Source organism: Cynoglossus semilaevis, chromosome 6 (genome assembly GCF_000523025.1).
Source record: "Cynoglossus semilaevis isolate Cse_v1.0 chromosome 6, Cse_v1.0, whole genome shotgun sequence".
Taxonomy (NCBI): Eukaryota; Metazoa; Chordata; class Actinopteri; order Pleuronectiformes; family Cynoglossidae; genus Cynoglossus; species Cynoglossus semilaevis.
In genome coordinates, this window is record NC_024312.1 from 14,879,988 (window position 1) to 14,900,348 (window position 20,361).

Consider the following 20,361-nt stretch of genomic DNA (forward strand, 5'->3'; position numbering starts at 1 on the left):
ACACACCAGGTGTCTTCCTTAGCTCTTTGTTGTGCGTATGTCTGTGCGTACGTTCCCGTGCTGCGGAGCAAGCGAAGAAATAAATGGCTTTCGTATGTTGTGTTGCTGCAGGTTGATCCATCAGCTTTGTTTGGTTCCAAGGCGAACGCGACACTCACTCTGATTCGAACACAATCACCGGACAGATACTGTTCAATACGGCTCTCCACCGTCACCCGTGTTTTCACTCGTCTCCGTCTATTTCACCGTTCAAGTGCAAGAAATTCTAAAAATAAAAACAAAAGAGAGATAATGGCGTGCGGTCCAACAGTTTTATTTTTCCCCTGGCGAGCAAACAATTAAAAGCAGGCAAAATCTGTTATTTCTTGTTGAATGATCACTTTTGTGTCACCAAATACATTTTGTTAATGCGATTTACTGGATGATTATCACATTAATTATCACACTACTTGGCACCCTTTTTTTTGTTTTATAGTTGTTTTCTTTTTATTACAACACATTAACAATGACTTTACTAAGTTTAGAGTTTCAATAATAATAATTTATGAGTCCCTTCTTATTTATTCCACAATGGGGGAATACGCAAGTCTTCGTAATTAGCACAGGATGCCACCATTGAGTAGGTGGGTGCAACTCACAGGCATTGTTCATATGTGCAACACTACTGAAGCTTCTGAGCCGAGTTAATGTATTTATTCACTGACAGTCTTGTAGATCACACTCCTTTGTACTGTCAATTCTGTTCAAACCTAAATAAGAACATAGATTTTCCTGAACCTTTAATACCCCACAAAGCCCCGTGTCTGTTATCAGTCAATATGATGGTCACTCAGCTTTTAACATCTTTACTTGGTTTCCAGTCAGCACTTCCAAATCAATGCATATCCAATTTTTCCCTGACCACTTATTGAGTCCCAGACAGGTTCAGCTAAATGTAAATGGAGAAATAGATTTCACCTACAGGTTACAAGATGTTTGTGGTTTGCAAGAAAAACCCAGTAACACTGTTCCGTAGCAGATTGATCAACGAGTTCTACACCGGTCTGGGTGGTACTGTGGTACCGTTGGCCCTGAAACATTTCAGAAAGATTCTTTCATCTTCTAACTGTAACTGTAACAACAAAACAAGAAATCATTCGCGATGTCAAGTGACTGATTCCACGTCCTCAATTTATCTCAGATAAACACGGATGAATTGCAGATAAAATAATTGAATGGAAGTTTGCAGAGGGAAAGCTGTCTGAGGAGTCCCCGCTGAGCTTAGCAGGTTCAGACTGACGTGGAGAATGATGACTTGTGTTTTTCTTCTTCAAAGGCAGCACGGTCTGTGTGTCTGTCCCAGTGATGAGAACTGATGATTGTTTGCTCTTTTGTTCAGTGCTGAGCAAGTCAACGCACTATTACACAATCAGTCAACACTGAAGGTTTCTTTTTTTTAAGTCAATTTTTCACCAAATACTAATATAAGCATACCGTGGGACAGAGGGGGGAGAAGAGGGTGAGTACCAGTACTGTCTTGGGACACGTCTCAACCAACCAATAAGATTTGTGCTGGGTACTCAGGTGAACTGGAGATACTGCAGCATTTACAGTAACAGAGTGTGTTGAAAGGTAAAATGTGAAAGAAAAAAAAATCGGTGAAAAAGAAAGTTGTTAGACAGATATTTATAACCAAGTTAATTTAACACTTCAATAGCCCTACATTGAATGTAGGTCATTTTGAAAGTAAACTCCTTACATGTCTGTGAGGACTTTCTTCTGTCAGAGACCTCTTCTTGATACACACGCTCATTAAACACAAACCCATGCATGTAAATTTAATTAGTTTACATTTTTGTGGTTTGCTCTTTCAGGCTAAATCATTAGTACCAACAATACACCAGCCAGCCTTTTATCTGTCAAATAACGCGACCAACGTGGAGACCTAATTACTGCAGAAGTGCGGAAGCTGAAATGACTTCCTGATTGAATAATTAGGACAAATGTTTACTCATTTACAAAAGCTTTTAGGTCATTTGAGTTGTTTCCATTGACCAGACGTAGCAACACTGACCTGTTGTCTATCCAGTATTGACTCCTGCACCTGGCTAACTCCTCGTCCGAGCGTATGTGTCATTGGATAAGTCATGTGTTTATATGTGGAGATAATTAGTTGAGGAAATTACGGTGTCTTAATTAGCTCAGTGCTGGAATCCAATTGGAAAACTGTGCTCGTCCTCATCAGTTAGTCCTGACTTTTCTTGCTTAAATAATTTTTTCCCATTAACACATTGTACTTTTGCCTCAGTTCATCTGTTTTTTTTTCTGTTGACATGTTATTGAAATACCATTTAGAAAAAACAGTCATTAACAGTTGATTGTAATGTGAGTCAAATTAGAGATACCCCTCTCCACTAAACACTGTTTCATTTCTTCCTCTGAACTAATAATAATAATAATAATAAAAAAGAAAACTCAAGGTCACTTTGTAGTCATCACTAATGAAATTAAATAAATCTATCTTTGAAAAGCTGACAAAAAGACATTTTAGATGGAGAGTTGAAAATAAGAATTGTCTGCCCATGGGTTCTGCAGACTGCCAGTCACTGATAAATCACTTATGCTGCAGTTCCCCCCTCCTCACCCGCCCTGTCCCACCTATCTGTCCCACCTTTCTGCCTGTGCAGTATTTTAAAGAGGTTAATAATTTTACCCTTTGACCTCAGGGTGTGGTTGACCCCTGCCATTTAGCTTTTTTGTGAACAAAGCCATCAAGTGACCTGTCAGGTAGTGTAAAATAATGTGGTCTGCCACCGGTTTAAGTGGCGACCTGACTGATGGTTCACTATTAGCATGTGCGAGAGGCGTTATTAGAGAAATTAACTGAAAGGAGCGCAGGAAGAACGAAATACATGACGAAAACCCAGAGATGTAAGATATAGCCCCCACAGTTACCCCCAGGGGTTGATCAGGTGATTTTCTCCTGGAAGGCACTTGAACTAACCACCCTACCCCTGTGTGACCTATAATTCCCCACTCTCTCTCTCCATTGTTCATTCCATTCACCCATTTACTACAAAAAACATGGAATACAATGTGTTTTATACGTACAAAAGACAAACAGACCGATCTTTTTATACGTTTATGTAACTTTGTAAGTCACAAAGACAGACAAAAATATACTTTTCTGCACTAGTTTGTAGCATCGACATAACCAAATAACTATCACTGAGTGCCTTAAATAAGGTGGATATGAGGTGTGTGTGTCTAAATGGCTTGAGTATTAAGACGAGTGGGGGCCACCAGAGGGAGAATAAGAAAGAAAAAATCAAGAAGCTAATGCTGGCATAGAAATGTTTGGAAACCCCTGTCTTAAAAACATTTTATGTTTGTGTGATTTAATTATTCAATTGTTAACTCTCAAGTTACAAAGAAGTCTTTACAAGTGCATTCATTTCACTGCAGGCAAAGGTTTAGATGTGTTAGAAAAATGTTTTGACAAAGCAGGCCTACAAATTTATTTTAGCTCAAATATAAAAAATACTCACCAAGGAAACCCTTTTGTTTGATATCTTTTAAAAAATACAAATTGTTTCTAAATTTCCTTTAATCTTTTTTTCCCCCACAAAGACTCCATCATCATGTTTTACAGCCAGGAACCACACTGCTGGTATTATGCATATGTACTGTAGGCACATACACACGCACACACACACACACACACACACACACACACAGATGCACACATGCATGCATACACAGCAGCCTGGCCGCCCTGCCTGCTCCTGGCAGTGCAGTGATCCTGCTTATACTGTCTCTCAGACCAACATATGGATGAATGGAATAGGCTGGCGACCTGCCGTGATCACTGCCACCTGTGTACAGTCAGTGTGTGTGCATCATCCGTTAACATGTCCACATGTCACAAGTATGAATAGATGACGAGCTGACTGGTTTTGTCTGTGAGCCAGTGGCCAAGCTGTGTCGTCTCCCTCCCGTCTGCTCCCCGACAGCTGGACCTCAAGTCCCAGTGTCTCCAGCCATTACTCCATCCATGCTTTACCTCTCTTTCTCCATATGTCACTGTTTCTTTTTGTTCATAGGGTCTCTCTATGTCCACACATTTTTTTTAAATGATGTCTTAGTCGAAGTTGCATTTAGTCCAAGAAATGATGCCATTTCATTTATTCAAGGTGAAATTTAAAACAGCTGGAATAGATGGAGATTCAAGCTAAATGAATTATAACTTGTCTCACTTGAATAGTGGACACTGACCTCACTGTAGGTGAAAGATACATTTTTAAAAGTTTAAACACTTTGGGATTATTATTATTATTATTATTATGTTATTTCTACCAAACGTGTAGAATAGATAATCTTTCTCCAGCCATTAAGGTAAATTAGTCTGTTCTCTCCTTCATTGTTATGTTATATTTTTCTAATCACATTGCTCCATCATCACCATACCTGTTATCATGTACCTCACTGCAGGGTATTTGTTGCATGTCACCGCTAAAAAGGCGATCCCTTTTCTTTCTGTTGTCTTAATTAAAAACAAAAGAGGCCGCAAACCTCGGGGGAATACGTTGGCACTGCAGCCCGTTCTCTTTGTGTCTCATCTACATTTCTCTTTTGCTCTTCACTGTCACAAGGAATTAAATAGCTTACACTTGATCTCTCTCTTGCACGTTCATTCACCCTTCCTGCGCTCATCTTTTGTTTTCCAATCCATCCGGCAGCTCAAACATGCATTGTAGCTCCCATGTTAGCATAGTTCCATTTTTATTTTTTGGGCTGACACACATGACTGCCCTGTTGACTTTGATCCTCAGATCTCGGGTATCAAACGGCGTTTCACTCACTTGCCCTAGGGAGGTGACAGAAATGTCTATGTTTTCCCTCTCTGTGCACAAGAGAGAAAAGCCAAGATGCAATAAGTGGAGAGTGAGAGATGACATATCCTGTGATCCAATATTATCCCCTCTGAGACAATGTGCCGGTTTCTCTGTGCAGTCATTCTGTGACATAAGTGACATGAATCTAACCCCTTTGTGTCTTTGTTGTTGTGCTGTCCAGTTGCCTGTACTTTATTAGTGGGATCTGTAGCCACACTAATGAAACTATTGATGTAGCCTTTCTTTTGTCTGCTGACCTATTCAACCATTCATGTCCAGAGCTGAGCTCTTAGGGAATCAGAAGACGGCAGGGATGAAGTTTCTCTACTGATTTTCATTGCCTGCGTGTGTATGTGTGCGTTCTGGCCATTTGAGCATGACTAAACAAGCTGCCTTCATATGAAAGCTATAAGGGGGTGACGGCTAAAATAGTTCTGGAACTGTTGTTCCAGTGTTAAAATTCCTGCAAAGCAGTTAAGAAACATTGATCTGCGCCTCCAAATTTCATTCATAAATACACAATAATGCTTTTAAAACATGCCAAAATCTTAAAAAAAATGCCAAAAAAGTATAATTACATTTTTCTTTAGTCCTTTATTTGGACACATTTGGTAACAGATGAAGTGATTCATCCAACATTTGGTTCACGGTTAATTTTTGCTGGGAAAATTACCATCACAGTGGCGCTTTAGCCCAGAGGCAATGTCTCTATCGTTGGTGTGGAACCCCAGGGTTCACCTCCTGGGCAAGATCGAATCCCTGTTAGGGCGGTTGGTACCTTCCAGTAGACTCACCACCCGCAGGAAGGTTCAGGGGGGTTGGTATGGTGCAATGTGATTTAGGTGGCGGTCATAGAGACTGCTGCCCCCACGACCTGGTAATGGATAAGAGGATGAAGATGGATGGATGGATGGATGGATGGACTACCATCACAGCTCCAGTCTACTGATCTGTTAAGACTGTGAGCACATGATACCAAAAGATAACGGCGTGAGTCAAAGCCTCGCCAATCAGTCCATCCTCCAATAGGCTTCTGACACCTTCTGTCAATAATGTTCAGTCAATAACACCTATACTCTACACTACAGGTCAAGTGATCTGTGTCCAATCACCAGTTTAGATTAGTGTGTGGCGTTCCTGTCTGACTTCTGCTTTGTGATTAAATGCTTGATTTTGTTTTTCCTTCGACTAAAAACCCATCTGTCAAGTCCAGGATCCACACGGCTATTAAGAAGCATGAAGAAGAATGTTGTATGTCACCATGCCCACCTGTCCGTTGGCATGTGTGTGTGAGTCTATGTTAGCATTGTCCAATCACCATCAAATGAGGCGCCTTAATGAATATGGTTGCAAGGCAGCGGGAAAGAAGTGTGCAAACACACAGATGTGAAACATTATGAGAGCAATGTTCTGGTGCCAGACCAAGATTGAGGACGGTCCGCCACCTGGCCTTAAGATCCTTCTAGCCTCACAGTAAGCAGGTTTTGCCTGTGTTTACTTTGTCTGATGATGGAAGGGTAATTAATGAAAACGTCGCAGTATATAGCGTGGGGAGGAAATATTTACTGTACAGATTTATGTTGGTGTGTTAATCAATGGCTAATCTTGCAGTAAGCAGGTCATTGTACAGTGAAGTCTTCACATCAAGCCTCATTTCTCTTATTTCAATTAACTAAAAGGAGGCGCTTAGTGGATGCTTAGGAGGCCAGCTGCTGCCTCTGTAGACTTTCCACCACTCATCTCTTCCCGTGAATCCTTGGAGGCATTATTCTCTCTGCAGGGATTCCCTAGCCAGCTACTTAGCCTAGCACTGTAAGCTCCTTCTTAACAAACCTTAGCCTGAGGTGAGAATGTGGCCTGTGTTGTGGTGCTGATAGTTCTCGTTAATCTTTGGATTAGCCCTGATTAGCCTAGACGTTACTCCTACTGATACTGCATGGGAATACCCATCATGCATTCACGCCATTTCAGACAAGCCAAGGCCAAGGCCCATTAACTTGATTCATTCCACTGCATGTGCTTGGATGCCTTATACTTTTAGTCACTAAATATTAATCAAAGATTTTTATTCATTAAAGGCAGAGAAAGTTAAACTTTAATGATGAACTGTGCGTCGGAATAACCTCAATTTCTGCACGAGCAACCAGAAATTATTAATCGAAGGTACAGAGAAATTAAACCATACAACAACAATGTAGTGTATGCTACAAGAGGAGAAACTTCACTTCACAACCCTCCGAGCGAACTGCTGAGGGAGAGTTTTCTAATAACACAGTTGGCGTAAAACTTCATTCCATATGGCTGTTCATAAAGCTGAGCCTTGATCAATGAGACGCTAAGGAAATGTGAAGGCTGTCACAGGAAAGTGACATATTGAACTTGATGTTGATGAGACTGTGATTAGGCAGAGGAGCCTTTAACTCACACTGGCCTTACATCTCAATCATTGTCAGTCAGTGTTAGACAGACAGGGTGAAGGAGACGGTAGTCTGGGGAAGACAGTCTTGGAGATGAACGCAAGCAGCCAAGGACAGTCTGTCTACACGGGCACCTGGCTGATTTTTAGTAGCAGCTGAACTACAAACTGGTGATGCCGACACAAATCCAAGCTGACCTGTTAGTAACTTGTAGAGAGAAAAGTTTAATAATAATAATAATAATTTAAGCTGTGTTTGTTCTGTACATGATGTTGTGTTTCTCCCTTTTTGCCATGTACTGTAACTAAACTTTGTTTAAATTATATGTTCATTAACATGTTCATCAAATCTGTTTTCCCTGTACCCCCTCCCCTCTGTCTCTCTGTTTGTTCCTCAGGTGGAGCGAGAAATAGCCATCCTCAAGCTCATAGAACACCCACACGTTCTAAAGCTACATGATGTCTACGAAAATAAAAAATACTTGTAAGTATCACCAGAGGATTTTTTTGCCTAGCCCTGATTTATTTGCACCGTATTAAATCATAAATATAGTGCGCACACTAAGGAATTGCGGGTTTGTATTTAAAAAAAAAACAAGGAATATCATTACTTTGAAGCGCTCTCCTGGATATTACTGCGCTCTTTAAAAATCCTACACATCACTGTGTTGGACCAAGGAGTGCTTTTGATTGGTGTTTTTATGGCTTTAGCCCAACAAAGATAGCCAGGGGCGGACGCTTCATTAGAACTGGCATAAAGCATTTAATTTGATCACACACACTAAGGAACTGCTAATAGGGAGAGAAAGTCTCTATAATGTAAACACTATGATACGCTTCTTAGAGGCAACGCCGTTGCATTCAGGAACCTTGGGCTGAGATTGAGAGGCTTTCACACACACACACACACACACCCAGAAACACAAACACAGGACTCTCTTACATAAATCTAGATGCCAATGTTTACAGTGGTGAGTGACAAACACATCAGTGGTTTATTGAAGCCCTCAAGATCTATGATGGACTGTTTATCAACCAAATTCAATTAGTTCTCATGTTGAGCTCCTAGGCCTAGAAGATTGAGTGTGCCACTTTAATCCAGGGCCATACATCTCCTACTTTAACTTTGTGGAAATAGCAGGATATTATGATTCACCGTGTGATTGAATTATACAAATCACATTTTCTGCTTATTGCTTCATCACGTCTGACAGCTGGTCACTGGTAGAGTCGCCCAAGACAAACCGCTGCACATTGGCAAAGCCCGGTGACAGTTTGCTTCTCTTAATATTTACGTATTCCCCCTCAAACATCTTTCCCTCAAAAGCCATTAGCTGATAGACACACTGCTAGCTCGGAGCCGTTAGTCCCTGAGCTTTTGAGATTTATTACGCTGTCGGCAAGATCCCACCGCAAGCTGTTAAAAGTGATGAGAGGTGAGGGAGTAGTAGGAAGGAGCTTGATATCCCAGCAACAATGTTTTATTAATGGACATTTCATTGCTAGAAATGAATGAATATTTACGTGTTGATGGAGCATGAAGAGTGACCTTTAAAAAGAGGTCCATGGTCTCAAAGAATATAATGCAAGTGATTAAAATGCACAATTGTTTTTTATTTCAAATTATAGCCATGGTGGTGTCAAAAATAATGACACGATCCTATGCATTGAATGCAAATAACAGCCACTTAATGTTACTCTTTATTTCCCAGCTGCCACTGCAACTATTCGAGGCCTTGGTTTCGTCCTTGCCGCTGTTTTTCTAATTTGATTTAAATAATAAGCATAAAATATTTAATTTTTTCAGGACAGAGATAGTGTCATTGAACATTTTTATCTGAGTATCTGGTTGAATTGATGTGACTCTTTGTTTGCAACAAAGCTATAAAGAAAACATGACCTGTCACTGCTCACAACGTGTCATACTTTTTTCTTTTTCTTTTTTACTACAATGCCGAACATTCCTCACAGCACCGTTTTTCACGTTATCAGCTCCATACAGTGAATCACAAACAATTTCATGGGTGAGATGTTTAAAATGTGGATGCATTCATTTCGGTTTGCAAAAACATAAACATTTGAGGTCATTCATTTGTATAATTCTGGCTTATTTTACTAGTTAACTTATGTTTGTGGTTTTGTCCATGCAGTACTTTTATTCACCTTGTTGTGTATTGTGTTTTCACTTGCTCCAGAGGTTTCAGGGATTTTGTGTTTACCTTGTCTGGCCTTTTAGTGCTCAAGGATGGTTTTTTGTCGAGATACTGTACCTTTTGGCAGTAAGATGTCAAAATACTGTAGTTAGAAAAGCCTGTCTGAGAATCACGACATCAACAGGTCCAGCTACTAAAACAGGTAAGACAAAGATCAAGCAGCAAGAGTAAGAGCACAACAGACGCCACACAGGCCGAAACAAGTGTGTGGCCTTAAAACAAGGCAGAGTCTAAGCGGGTGGTCAGCCTGCTCTGTGCCACAGAGTGGAGAGTAGGGAACAGGGTCTACCATCCTCAGCAATGAATCAGAGCTCTACCTACCCGGGCCTACAGGGTCGTCCCATTTGAGACAACCCACTCCCCCATTGGCTGTCAGAAAGGTGAATGCAACGCTGCCGAAGTTCTGTCCAGAATTCTCTATATAATTCAGCTGTTACACAAGTGGTTAGAGTGTCTGGTGTCTGGGCCCATCACAAACTATATATAGTCAAGAGTAAAGATTGGTGCCCCCCCCCCTACTGTGCCTGCAGGGGCAGCCTAGAGGTGACAAAATGTAAAAATAGTCAACCTGCTGTGGCTTTGAGGAGGTCAGATCATTGATCCTCAGTGCTTTGTCTCTTTATAATGGTTTGGGCTGACGATCCATCCTACATCGCCCTGACATTTATAGACCTCTGGTGTCTGGAGCTCTTGAATTATTTGTACTCTTTTGTGAAGCTCGGTGGAGAGCACAGGTGTTTGTTCTTGAGTTTATAGTAAAATCTTTCCCTTCTACTTGTGTGTAGGGGTTCTTTCATCGTGTGCTGTCCTTTTTTTATCTTTCTATAATTCTCCCCTGTCTCCCTGCCTCTCACACAGGTACCTGGTGCTAGAACATGTGTCCGGTGGTGAGTTGTTTGACTACTTAGTGAAGAAAGGCAGGCTAACACCCAAAGAGGCCAGGAAGTTCTTCAGACAGATCATGTCGGCGCTGGATTTCTGCCACAGTCATTCCATATGGTAAGTGATGAAGGCACCATGCAGTAATATCTGTTGCTCTGAAAGTAAAAACACATTTTAACTGGTGAAATGAGTCTATTTAATGATAACCGTTTAACCACACCTGTATAAAACATCAATGTGGGGTTATATTTGTATCTGAAATTCTCCTTATTGAACAATTAACATTCTTTTATTGATTGTTGTAATAATATACTTGAGTGAAACAAACACCTTGTTGAGTTCTGACAGTATATTTTAAAAAGTCAAGTCAATCAAATTTAGTGGCTCACTTCTCACTTTTGTGTTAAATACTAAATATTTACATAGTAATAATACATACATTATTTAAAATATATAAATATAATTATATGTATATACAAGGAATGAGGGCTTTGTGAAATGGCAGGAGAGATGTGCATAATAATAATGTAAAAGTATAACAAGTATGTTTCGCCTGCTATACTGTTATATACTGCTATACTAGGACCTTTAAAATGACAAAAAGGATTAATTAATATTAAGATTAAATGAATCTAGAAGAAATTGAAAAGAAAATTCTGTATATATTGCCTGTGAACAGTCACCAACATTTAAATCCACTACAGTCAAGTCTGCACCTTTATGAACAACACATTTCATAAAGTGCTGCAGGTACTCTGAACCAGCTGAACTCTTTATCTATGAAGGACCATTACATCCTGTACAAGCTGAGAATAAGCAGCCTGTATCAACCAACCATAGCCACCAGAAGCAAACAGTGCTGATGTCATACAACACTGAACAAATAATCAGTGGCAAACTGCTCAATTATTTTGCCCTCTTTTCATGCAACACTGTGACTTCAGAAAAGATAGAATCCCACTGAAGTGAATCCCAATCTTGATTTGACTCAGTTCACGAATAGCTGTGGGATGTAGCTCCGTGAGAGATTTGGAAATGAAAAGTTAAAGGATGAAATTGGTTTTAATAGGAATTGTCTACTTCAGTCATTTATACTGCATTTTGTGGGGCGTCAGGGTGCTGAGTGCTCTTGCCTTACTGCAGAAACATCGCCGGTTCGAGCCTGTGTACAAGGACTGAGGTGGTGTGATGGACTGACCAACTCTTACTGTAGGAGTGTGTTTTCCCCTGCTGTTGTTTTATTTGCTTCTCACGATGTAAGACACTGAAAAACCAACGATCCAGTGTCAGGGTTAGAGCAGTTCAGCAATCAGTGTTCATTCAACACAGGTAGATTGTCATTGGAGGGTAATTTTACAAGTATATGTAGAATATTCAGAGGCTATTCATGATAGTGTCTTTGTGTATATTTGTGTACATTTATCTGCATTTTGTCCTTGTGTGCGTGCTTAACGCAGCACCAGGGCCCTAGAGCAGAATGAGTTCAAGTGTATTTATTTTTAACTACCTGACTCTCCTGTGGCCGAACAGAAAGAGGAAGAAAAATGAAGAGTTGAAGTGGGCACCACAAAACATATTATAACAACATTTAACTGATCAGGAATCCAACAGCAGAGGGAGAGAAAAAAATGAGCTGCACCTGGATCCACTGCTGAGATGGCAGAGCGTGAAATAGAGCAGATGGGAAGTGAAACATGCAGAGAACATGGAAATGGAAAATTGAGTGAAATGAGGTGAAACACTGTAACACAGAGCAGAGAAATTGGACACTAACTGGTGCCAGAGTTTGTGACATTATGAAAATTAGAAACAGCTTTACAATTAAGGTCAAATGTTTTTTTTTTCCTCTACATGGCATTTTTTCCAGGTGTAAATACTGGTTGTTTTAATATTGATTTTTTTATTTTTTCGCTGGTAATGGGAGTCCATTCAGGCATCATCAGCTCCAAGCATTTCACATCTTATGCTAATATACATGTATATATATATTTATTTATGTTTTCTCGCTCCCCACTCTGCTGAAATGTTCACATCCAGTAGGTTCGTTACATTTATTCATCATCATAAAACCATAGCTCGTAGTCAGACAGTGTCTTCAAATGTACATTAAAACTCTTACTTATATGAATAAAACTTTATACAAGCACATCATAACTGTCATGTCAGGGCCAATGTGGCAGAAAGCCTTGGCCTCAGAGTCGTCAGCAGCAGTGGTTTTGGCTGGTTAAGTTGAGTGGAGTCAACGTTTGTCAGTAACCTCGCCTCCCAAACTACTGCATGCAGGATTAGTTAGTCAAGAAGAGAAATGTGGTACTTCACTCAAGTAAGACTTTGAAGATTTGACTTACCTTTAAAGAATACAATGGTTTTAATATATTGATTTCATTTTGTGTATGTTAATAAGGCAGAGAAAATTAAACGCTCATTTATTTAATTGCAAAAAGAGTTCTTCTTGAAGAGCAGACTTTAAACTGATTTTCATTACCTTGATTTATCATTTACATTTAAATTCTTCTGGAAGAACCAAAAAAAGTCTTGAAATGATGATTTAATCAAGCACAAACCTAAAGATAATCTTTGTTAGATTATCCACAATGGAGATTTAGGCGAGTCGAGTCCAAGTCACTCAAAAGAGTCTAAATTCCCAGTTCTGATGAACTTAAATGATGTTCGTCTAGCTTTCTGCTGAAAACAAAGCCTGTGAAAAATGGTCATGGTCTAATAGTCTTTTATAAACCGCTGCTGACTTCTAAATGGCTGGCAGACATATTTGCATAATTTTAAACAGGCAATTAAAAGGAGTAAATTAAACCAATTTGTCATGCAATGATTGCATTTATTTGAATTTGTGTGATTCGATATATTTGGTAGTTTGGTAGAGTATCGTTTGGAGAGTAGACTGTTACCTTTTATCCATCTTTTTCAATAATATATTTCTTAAACCTTCCAACGCCGGTGTGTTTTTCTGTCAAAGAGGGAAATACGAGTAATGTGGAGAAAACTGACGAAAAAGAAGAGAGAAAAAATGGCAAATATAATAGATAAAAAAAGGCTAAAAGGCAGAGAGAAATTTGAGGAGTTCTCACGTACATTCATTCATTCAACCCGTGAGTTTCAGCAATACACACAGATGTGCTACACAATTGATGCACTCTTTAAAGAAGTCGATGTGGCAGTCTGCCAGCGCTGTGAACACCCAGCAGAGACTCTGATTGATTAGGACGAGTAAAGTGTGTTTTCCTTGAACAAGTGACAAGCTGTGTTTTACTTACAGTTAAACTGCATCCAGTAGTGATGAGAAGGAAATGGAGAGGAAGTCACCAAGTGTAATGCAGTTTACACAAAAGATTATGGTTTTGGTGTTCACTGTCAAAGGAGCTTTTTAGAACTGAAATGTACACTAGTGCACAACATTGTATCAGATACTTGAATGGATAAGTGAATATCATGTGTAAAAAGGACAAAAATCAGAGTTGATTTCAAACATCGGAACTATATAAAGTCGTGATTAAGCCGGTAGGGGGGGCTAAAAACAACAGCTGGCTCATGTTGTCGGTCTAACAATAAATACCTAAACATGTTTACAAAAATCATCAAGAATAAAGTGCAAAACATTACAGAGCCATGTGACAGTAACAGTGGTGACAGCAGTGACTACTGTAGTTTAACTGTAATAAATTTAGCATTTTCATCTTACTAACATTTTTTATTAATATAATATTTTCTTAAACATCTCTATTTGGATTTAATTCGACTACAAAACAAATAGAAATATAGATAATTAAGTCTGTTCTCTCTCTCTCTCTCCCTCTCTCCCTTTCTCCCTCTTCGACCACTGAGCCTTATCTATTTTCCTGGACCCCGTTACATACATGACTTTGGCGTGTCCCCTGCTAACCCAGTTAACAAACACGTGTGTGTGAGTAAATGTAACTTCATCCATCTTATTAAGTCAGGCAGAGATCACAGCATGCTGAAGGAGAATCCTTTACCTTAACCTGGTTTCATTATCATCTTCAGAGTCATCCTCACAGCAGTGCACCAGTACATTATATCCTCTGCAGTTGCTCTTTTCTTTAAATGGTAAACCTTCTCACTCAATGCCTACAAGTTATTTATCCGTTGCGTTCAATTTCAGTTGAACAAAACGTACCCTGCAAACAGGGAACATCAGTGGAAATGTAACGTCTCCCAGAGAAAAGCTGCCTGAACTCTGCACTCGGTATTACATGCCTAGTGAGTTTTCACATGCCATGGTTGAGCATGACAGAGTGTCAGAGCATGTTTCTAGTCTGTGGCGGGGGGGAGGGGGGACGGGACTCTTCAGCAGGTTTCAACCTGGTTCTGTGACAGGGAAATTTCCCAGTTCTGTGGAAAAAAACAAGTTATGGCCTATTCTTGTCCCCCAGAAGAGACACTCCAGTGAGCTAATGACTAAAGACAATTTGCTCTAACATCACACTGGCCCATGGAGTGACTGCTACCTATGACCATTGGTTTGACATGCTCGCTCCAGTCTGCCCACCTGGAGGAGGTGGTCATCAATGATGACATCATTAACCTCCTTCACAAACCAGGAGGTTGATAATGGGATGAAGTTAGCTGGAAATTTCCATTAGATTCCTCCTAGTGCTTCACTGGTTCACTGATTTCTTGGATGTGGACTACCTGACAGACGGACCCTTAAATCCATAATGGTGCATTTGAGGGCCCGATTGCTGGATCAGTTACCGTAAATGTTTGAAGCAAACTCCTCGTCAGGTTCTACAAGTCCAGTGTTATTTCTGTGTTATGGTGTCCGATTAATAAGACCAGGTCACATTGATGGAGATGCAAGCACTGTAGTTTGGAGTTGCTGATAAAAAGACAGTCAAATGGAGGTGTGTGTTCTTTGGATTTTAGTTTTTAATTCTACCCAGGAGAGGAATGATGATACTAGCTAATGACTGTGTCACAGTGTTATTACCCTGCAACTTTCCTTCTTTTTTTTGTCTTTCATTTCTTTTTGTTCTGTTGTTGCTCATACGTTAAATAAGAAATAAACATTTATTGAAATGTACATTTCAATAAATGTTACTATATACATTTCATGTTTGTTATGTGTACATTCCTGGTTGGCGTGTGTATTTGCGTTGTTAAATAAATGTTACTATATACATTTCATGTGTTTGTTATGTGTACATTCCTTGTTGGCGTATGTATTTTTTTAAGTTATATATGTGGGTTGTTTATATCTGTGTAAGTTACTGGGTTCCTAAAAGTCGCCGGAGGATTAAATACCCATTCATCTAGTTATCTGTCATTATACAAGTGACGCTGATGTGCACATTAGACACGTGACACCTCATCGTAGACCTGGTCTAAGTGACATTAAATCCAAACAGTCATGTGACCTTGTCTTTGTCTTCACTGGGTTATAGCTCCAGTGAGGGGGATGAGACAAGCCATTGGTCTATCTCATGAATCAGTGTTTGTCTCTCTGTGGGTCTTGTCAAGAATGAACTAATGTCCTGCCATGACATTTGAACTGGAACTTTATAATACAGACATAATAGTGTACAATAAATGAATCTTCCTTTTGTACCAATGGAGTTAATGAGATATTTGTCCAGTGACACTCCAGTGGATTCAGTTTTTGGTGAACCTATTGGCAGAGTGCTGTTGAGTTGGCACAAAGAATACGTATATCCTTTGGTGCATACATGTTGTTGCATTTATTTTTTAATTCTCCATCAACTTTTGACTGTTGTAAGTGATCACAAAAGAGAGGAAAGGTCTCCCCTCATGTGCTGCAACCCAATCTGAAATTCTTATTGGAAAATTGCCACAATATCCTTGATGCGTGTGAATTCCCTTCTCTCACTTAAAGTGCACAGTCAACACCGGTATCAAAAAAAGACAGCTCCACTGTGTAGCCCCCGCGACTCCACCTGTCATCACCCCGACTCCACAGACTCTCACGGCCACTCTGGAGACAAAACAAGCCAATCTATCGGAGTTTCCCACAGCAGTGTCGATAACACACCACCTGTATATGCTGACACCACAAAGGCTCACACACCTGCTCCTCAGCTTCTCCTTTTCAGTCGACCTTGATACAGCATCACAGAAACACTTTTTATGTGGTTAGCCAATCAGCAGTTTTCCACAGCCAGCATCACTCTTTTAGTAAAAGTCAGCTCAGTAATTAAACAACACTCGTCTAATAGTCTCACATGACCATGCTTTTGTTATTGTGCTTTTTAAAGTTTTTACCACTACAGTGGCTCCAGCCGAGCTCACTGCTGCCGTGGAGTTCACTGAACCGCATCCATTCCCACATGACATTTTAAATATCCCTGCTGCAAGGCTTGCTGCGTGAGCGAGATTACAGTATCAAAGAGCAGCCCAATGTGTTAGTGAGGCAGCTTAATGTCCTGTTATGAATTCCCAGGTCCTGACAAACTGTAAAGCATCCAGATGCATTTTGGTCCTTTGACACTGTTGCTGGATAAATAACTTGCCGTCTCTCCTCCTTCTGCACACAACTATGGTGAGATCTCCCTATGTGTGTTTTACCTTCGATATCTGGCTTATAAATTATGTAATGTTTATGACTGATTTCTGCCAATGAGTAAACTTTCGACTATCGAAGGTTAATAAGGTGAGAGAGTGTTTAGAAATCAAAGTCCCCCAGTTTTATAATGCACCCACTAGGATTATCATGGGAATGATCTCTAGCTCTACATATTTGCATGGCGTCACCAGTCAACCAGTCAGTCAATGTTTATTAGTATTACCAGTGACATTACTACAGTAATGTAGACAACGTGCAGCAGAGCTGAGAGGCAATGAATAAAAGTTAGTCTGGAGACTTGAAAGTATGAGTGGCTTTTAGTGGGTGACAGTGACAGCAGAGAGGCCACAGAAGAAGTAGTCGGAACAAGTTGTTACAAATGCATTATTGACTTCAGAATCATTTTGTAGCAGATGAGGCGTTAGAGAGTCCAAGCTGGAAGAAGCTCCTGTTGGTCTGTCTGTCTCTCTGTGGTTAATCAGTGTTTTCACACTCACCTGTGTCCTGTGAGTCCCTGCTCGTTAGTCTTACTGGTGTCACCTGGTGCCCTGGGTGTATACACACCTCTCTCCCTCACTCAGTCTTTGTCAGATTGTTGTTCCCGGGTTCCTTGTAGATGTTGCTGAGTTCCTGCTTGGACTATGAATAAACTCTCTGCTGCTGAAGACTGTCTCCCAGGTGCTGCCTTTGGGTCCTGTCTGCCTCTGGGTTTGCTAAATATATATAGGAACTTTGAAACCACTTTCAATAATGAAAGCCAAGCCAAGTTTTTTCTTTTAGTTTTATTAGTTCGAATGGGTAAATAGGTGTAGATATCATCTTTCATTTAAAAATGTTAAAAGATGTTAAAATGTTAAAAATGCTAAATCTTGAAAGGGGAACCAGCTTTGATATTTGTTGAGGCTGAAATCAGGTTTCTGGTGCTTGCTTATTGAACCACATCATGTGTAGAGATTGGGAGCTGCAGTCCTCTCTAAAGTGACCCTGCTGATTTTTTTTATTTTTTTTATTTTATGACTGCAAGACCAAGGCCTGGCCCAATGAAGCACATAGAACATTTACAAAAAAAAAAAGATCAGTCATTGCTCACTTATATATCCTGTCCTTGAAGCTACATTGTTGTTGCATAAAGCAAATATACATTACTATAAATGTTAATATATATGGTGGATATGGTTTTCTTTTCTCTCCTCCTGTGGAGATCACTAGAACATTCCTGTGGAGCATCCTGCTCTGTTTTAAAGAGGAATATGGTGTCTGTGTATCACCCATCACCCACACTGTGTACACTGGTAATGAGTGACAGCTAATGACCATCACTGGTTTGGATCACCCTCCTCATGATGCCCTGTGCTGGTGGCTAATTGGAAGCTATAAAAAAAAAGAAGGATAGGGGGAAACGGAGAGAAGAAGACACCTCGTGTTGCGCCCTGTATGAGCCCAGCTCTGAGTGTCGTCGTTTTAGCATGTATGGACCAAAGTGAGACATGTCGCTGTGAAGTGAGGTGAAGATGAACATACTCATTTCTGCTACTAATTTCTACAAGGTCATTGCTGCAGAGATCATGAATTTGCGTATCGTCAGTACAAATGACAAGCCATATATTTTCTAATAAGGCTCACTTAGATTTCACACAGCTGTTTGCCACAATACATGCATGAATATATACGGTATGTTGTACAGCTAATATGATGCCTATTAAAACCCCATCTTACTTAAGCATTGGTTGCAGCTAACAACATGCAGCATTTTTTCCATAAAACACTGTATATTTTCCAGTTTTAATTTAATGGAATTTTTCTCTGTTTTCCTATTTTGCAGCCACAGGGATCTGAAACCAGAGAACCTGTTGCTAGATGAAAAGAACAACATCAGGATAGCAGACTTTGGCATGGCCTCCCTCCAGGTTGGAGACAGTCTGCTGGAAACAAGCTGCGGGTAAGTAAGAAACTAAATATTTGGATGCATTAAATATTCAGTAGTTTTCCTAAAACAGTTTCTTGGCAGAATGTGATTTAGATAATGCCAAGAAAGTTCTGAAGGTGGACAGCAGGAAATGATCTGTTGATACAGCTAGATCCCTGGTGTTATTTAATAAATTATCGGCTTATTGGCCAACAAACAAAACAATTTAGAAATTGTCTAACCATTGTGTTTATCAGTAAACTTGCTTTTTCCTGACATTTTCTAAATTGAAGATCCATATAATGATTACATGTATGATAACGATTGTTCAGGGTTGATTATTCTCTCTGGGTTTTTGACCTTCAGTAGGGGTCACCACGGCACTTGTTCGCATAGGGATTCAATAAACTTTTAGTCAACATGAACTCCTGACCTTACCCCTAGTATTGGGAGTTGGGATCAGTTAGTAGAATGGAACCCAGACCTAAGCCTTACTGTGACTTTGCTGACACAAATGTAATTTAAACATATATTAACAATCCAACCAATTTAAAGTTTTTCAGTTTCTTCCCACATTTCCAGCTTGTTCGTGTTCGCCGTCCAAAGCTTTGTGTGAACAACATGTGGTTACTGATTATTCATGCTCTTCTCACTGCCTCGTCTCTAAATAAAGATATGACATTTGTTAATTAAACATATTTATCTGGGCCCCTCTCACCATACAGCATGTATCCCATTTGCCACGGGTAATGGAGCTGAGTGAAGATGAGACTCGGGTCGTGTGGAGGGAGCCCTGTGGCGTGCACATAAATACATGCAGACGTACAGATATACGTGCTGTATAAATGAGCAGAGGCAGCCACATTTACAAACAAGTCTGGATTCTGGAACGTGCACAGGAAGTACTGCTGAGTCCTTGGCTGCAATGCAAAGAAAAAGCATTGGTTTTTTAGGACTTGTTAAATTTATGCCAAAATTAATATAAAAAACTATTTGATTTTACTAGCTATCCAAAAACCCATTCTAATGAAACAAGTTTGTTTTTAATGGACCTTCAATACTTGTGCTCTCTGTTGTCAGGTGGCCTTATTCAAAGCTACATTTTCAATTGCTTCAGTTGTTCTTTGTTGTCAGTAGAAGGAACCCTAATTCAGTTCTGTCCTTCTTTTTTATTCACGTGGTAGTAATGTGTAATTAGTGTTAGGTTGAAAGTCTGTAAATAACGGTTTCAACCAGCTACAGGAAAAGACTGAATTTCTTTTCGAAGGACTGAATTTCTCACTCCGATGTGATTTAATTTTACCTGTGCTACACGCTCCTATAAAAACAGAATTCACAGAGACTCTAGTTGAGGTTATTAATATAACAAAAGGCGTACATACTGTATAAGATTATATCACTTGTAGGTGACATTAGTGACAGAAACTCTCAAATATTCCTTTATTGACAAATTGGAATTCAGCTCGAAGCGCAGAGACGAGATGACTGTATTCCACTATTTACCTCCACCTTGT

The 20,361-nt window shown here is 39.9% G+C and overlaps 1 protein-coding gene across 6 annotated transcripts in view; it reads left to right on the top strand.

The window, feature by feature from the left end:
• Positions 1-20,361, top strand: part of brsk2a (BR serine/threonine kinase 2a) — a 135,817-nt gene that overhangs the window by 83,072 nt on the left and 32,384 nt on the right. For 5 of the 6 annotated variants that reach the window (XM_017033149.2, XM_017033150.2, XM_025055933.1 and 2 more), the window contains exons 3-5: positions 7,689-7,774; positions 10,362-10,502; positions 18,764-18,880. In XM_017033149.2, the coding sequence (XP_016888638.1) occupies positions 7,689-7,774; positions 10,362-10,502; positions 18,764-18,880 (344 nt within the window). Of the gene's footprint in view, positions 1-7,688; positions 7,775-10,361; positions 10,503-17,193; positions 17,620-18,763; positions 18,881-20,361 lie in introns of those variants that run through there. The other variant, XM_025055934.1, reaches the window with a different exon arrangement.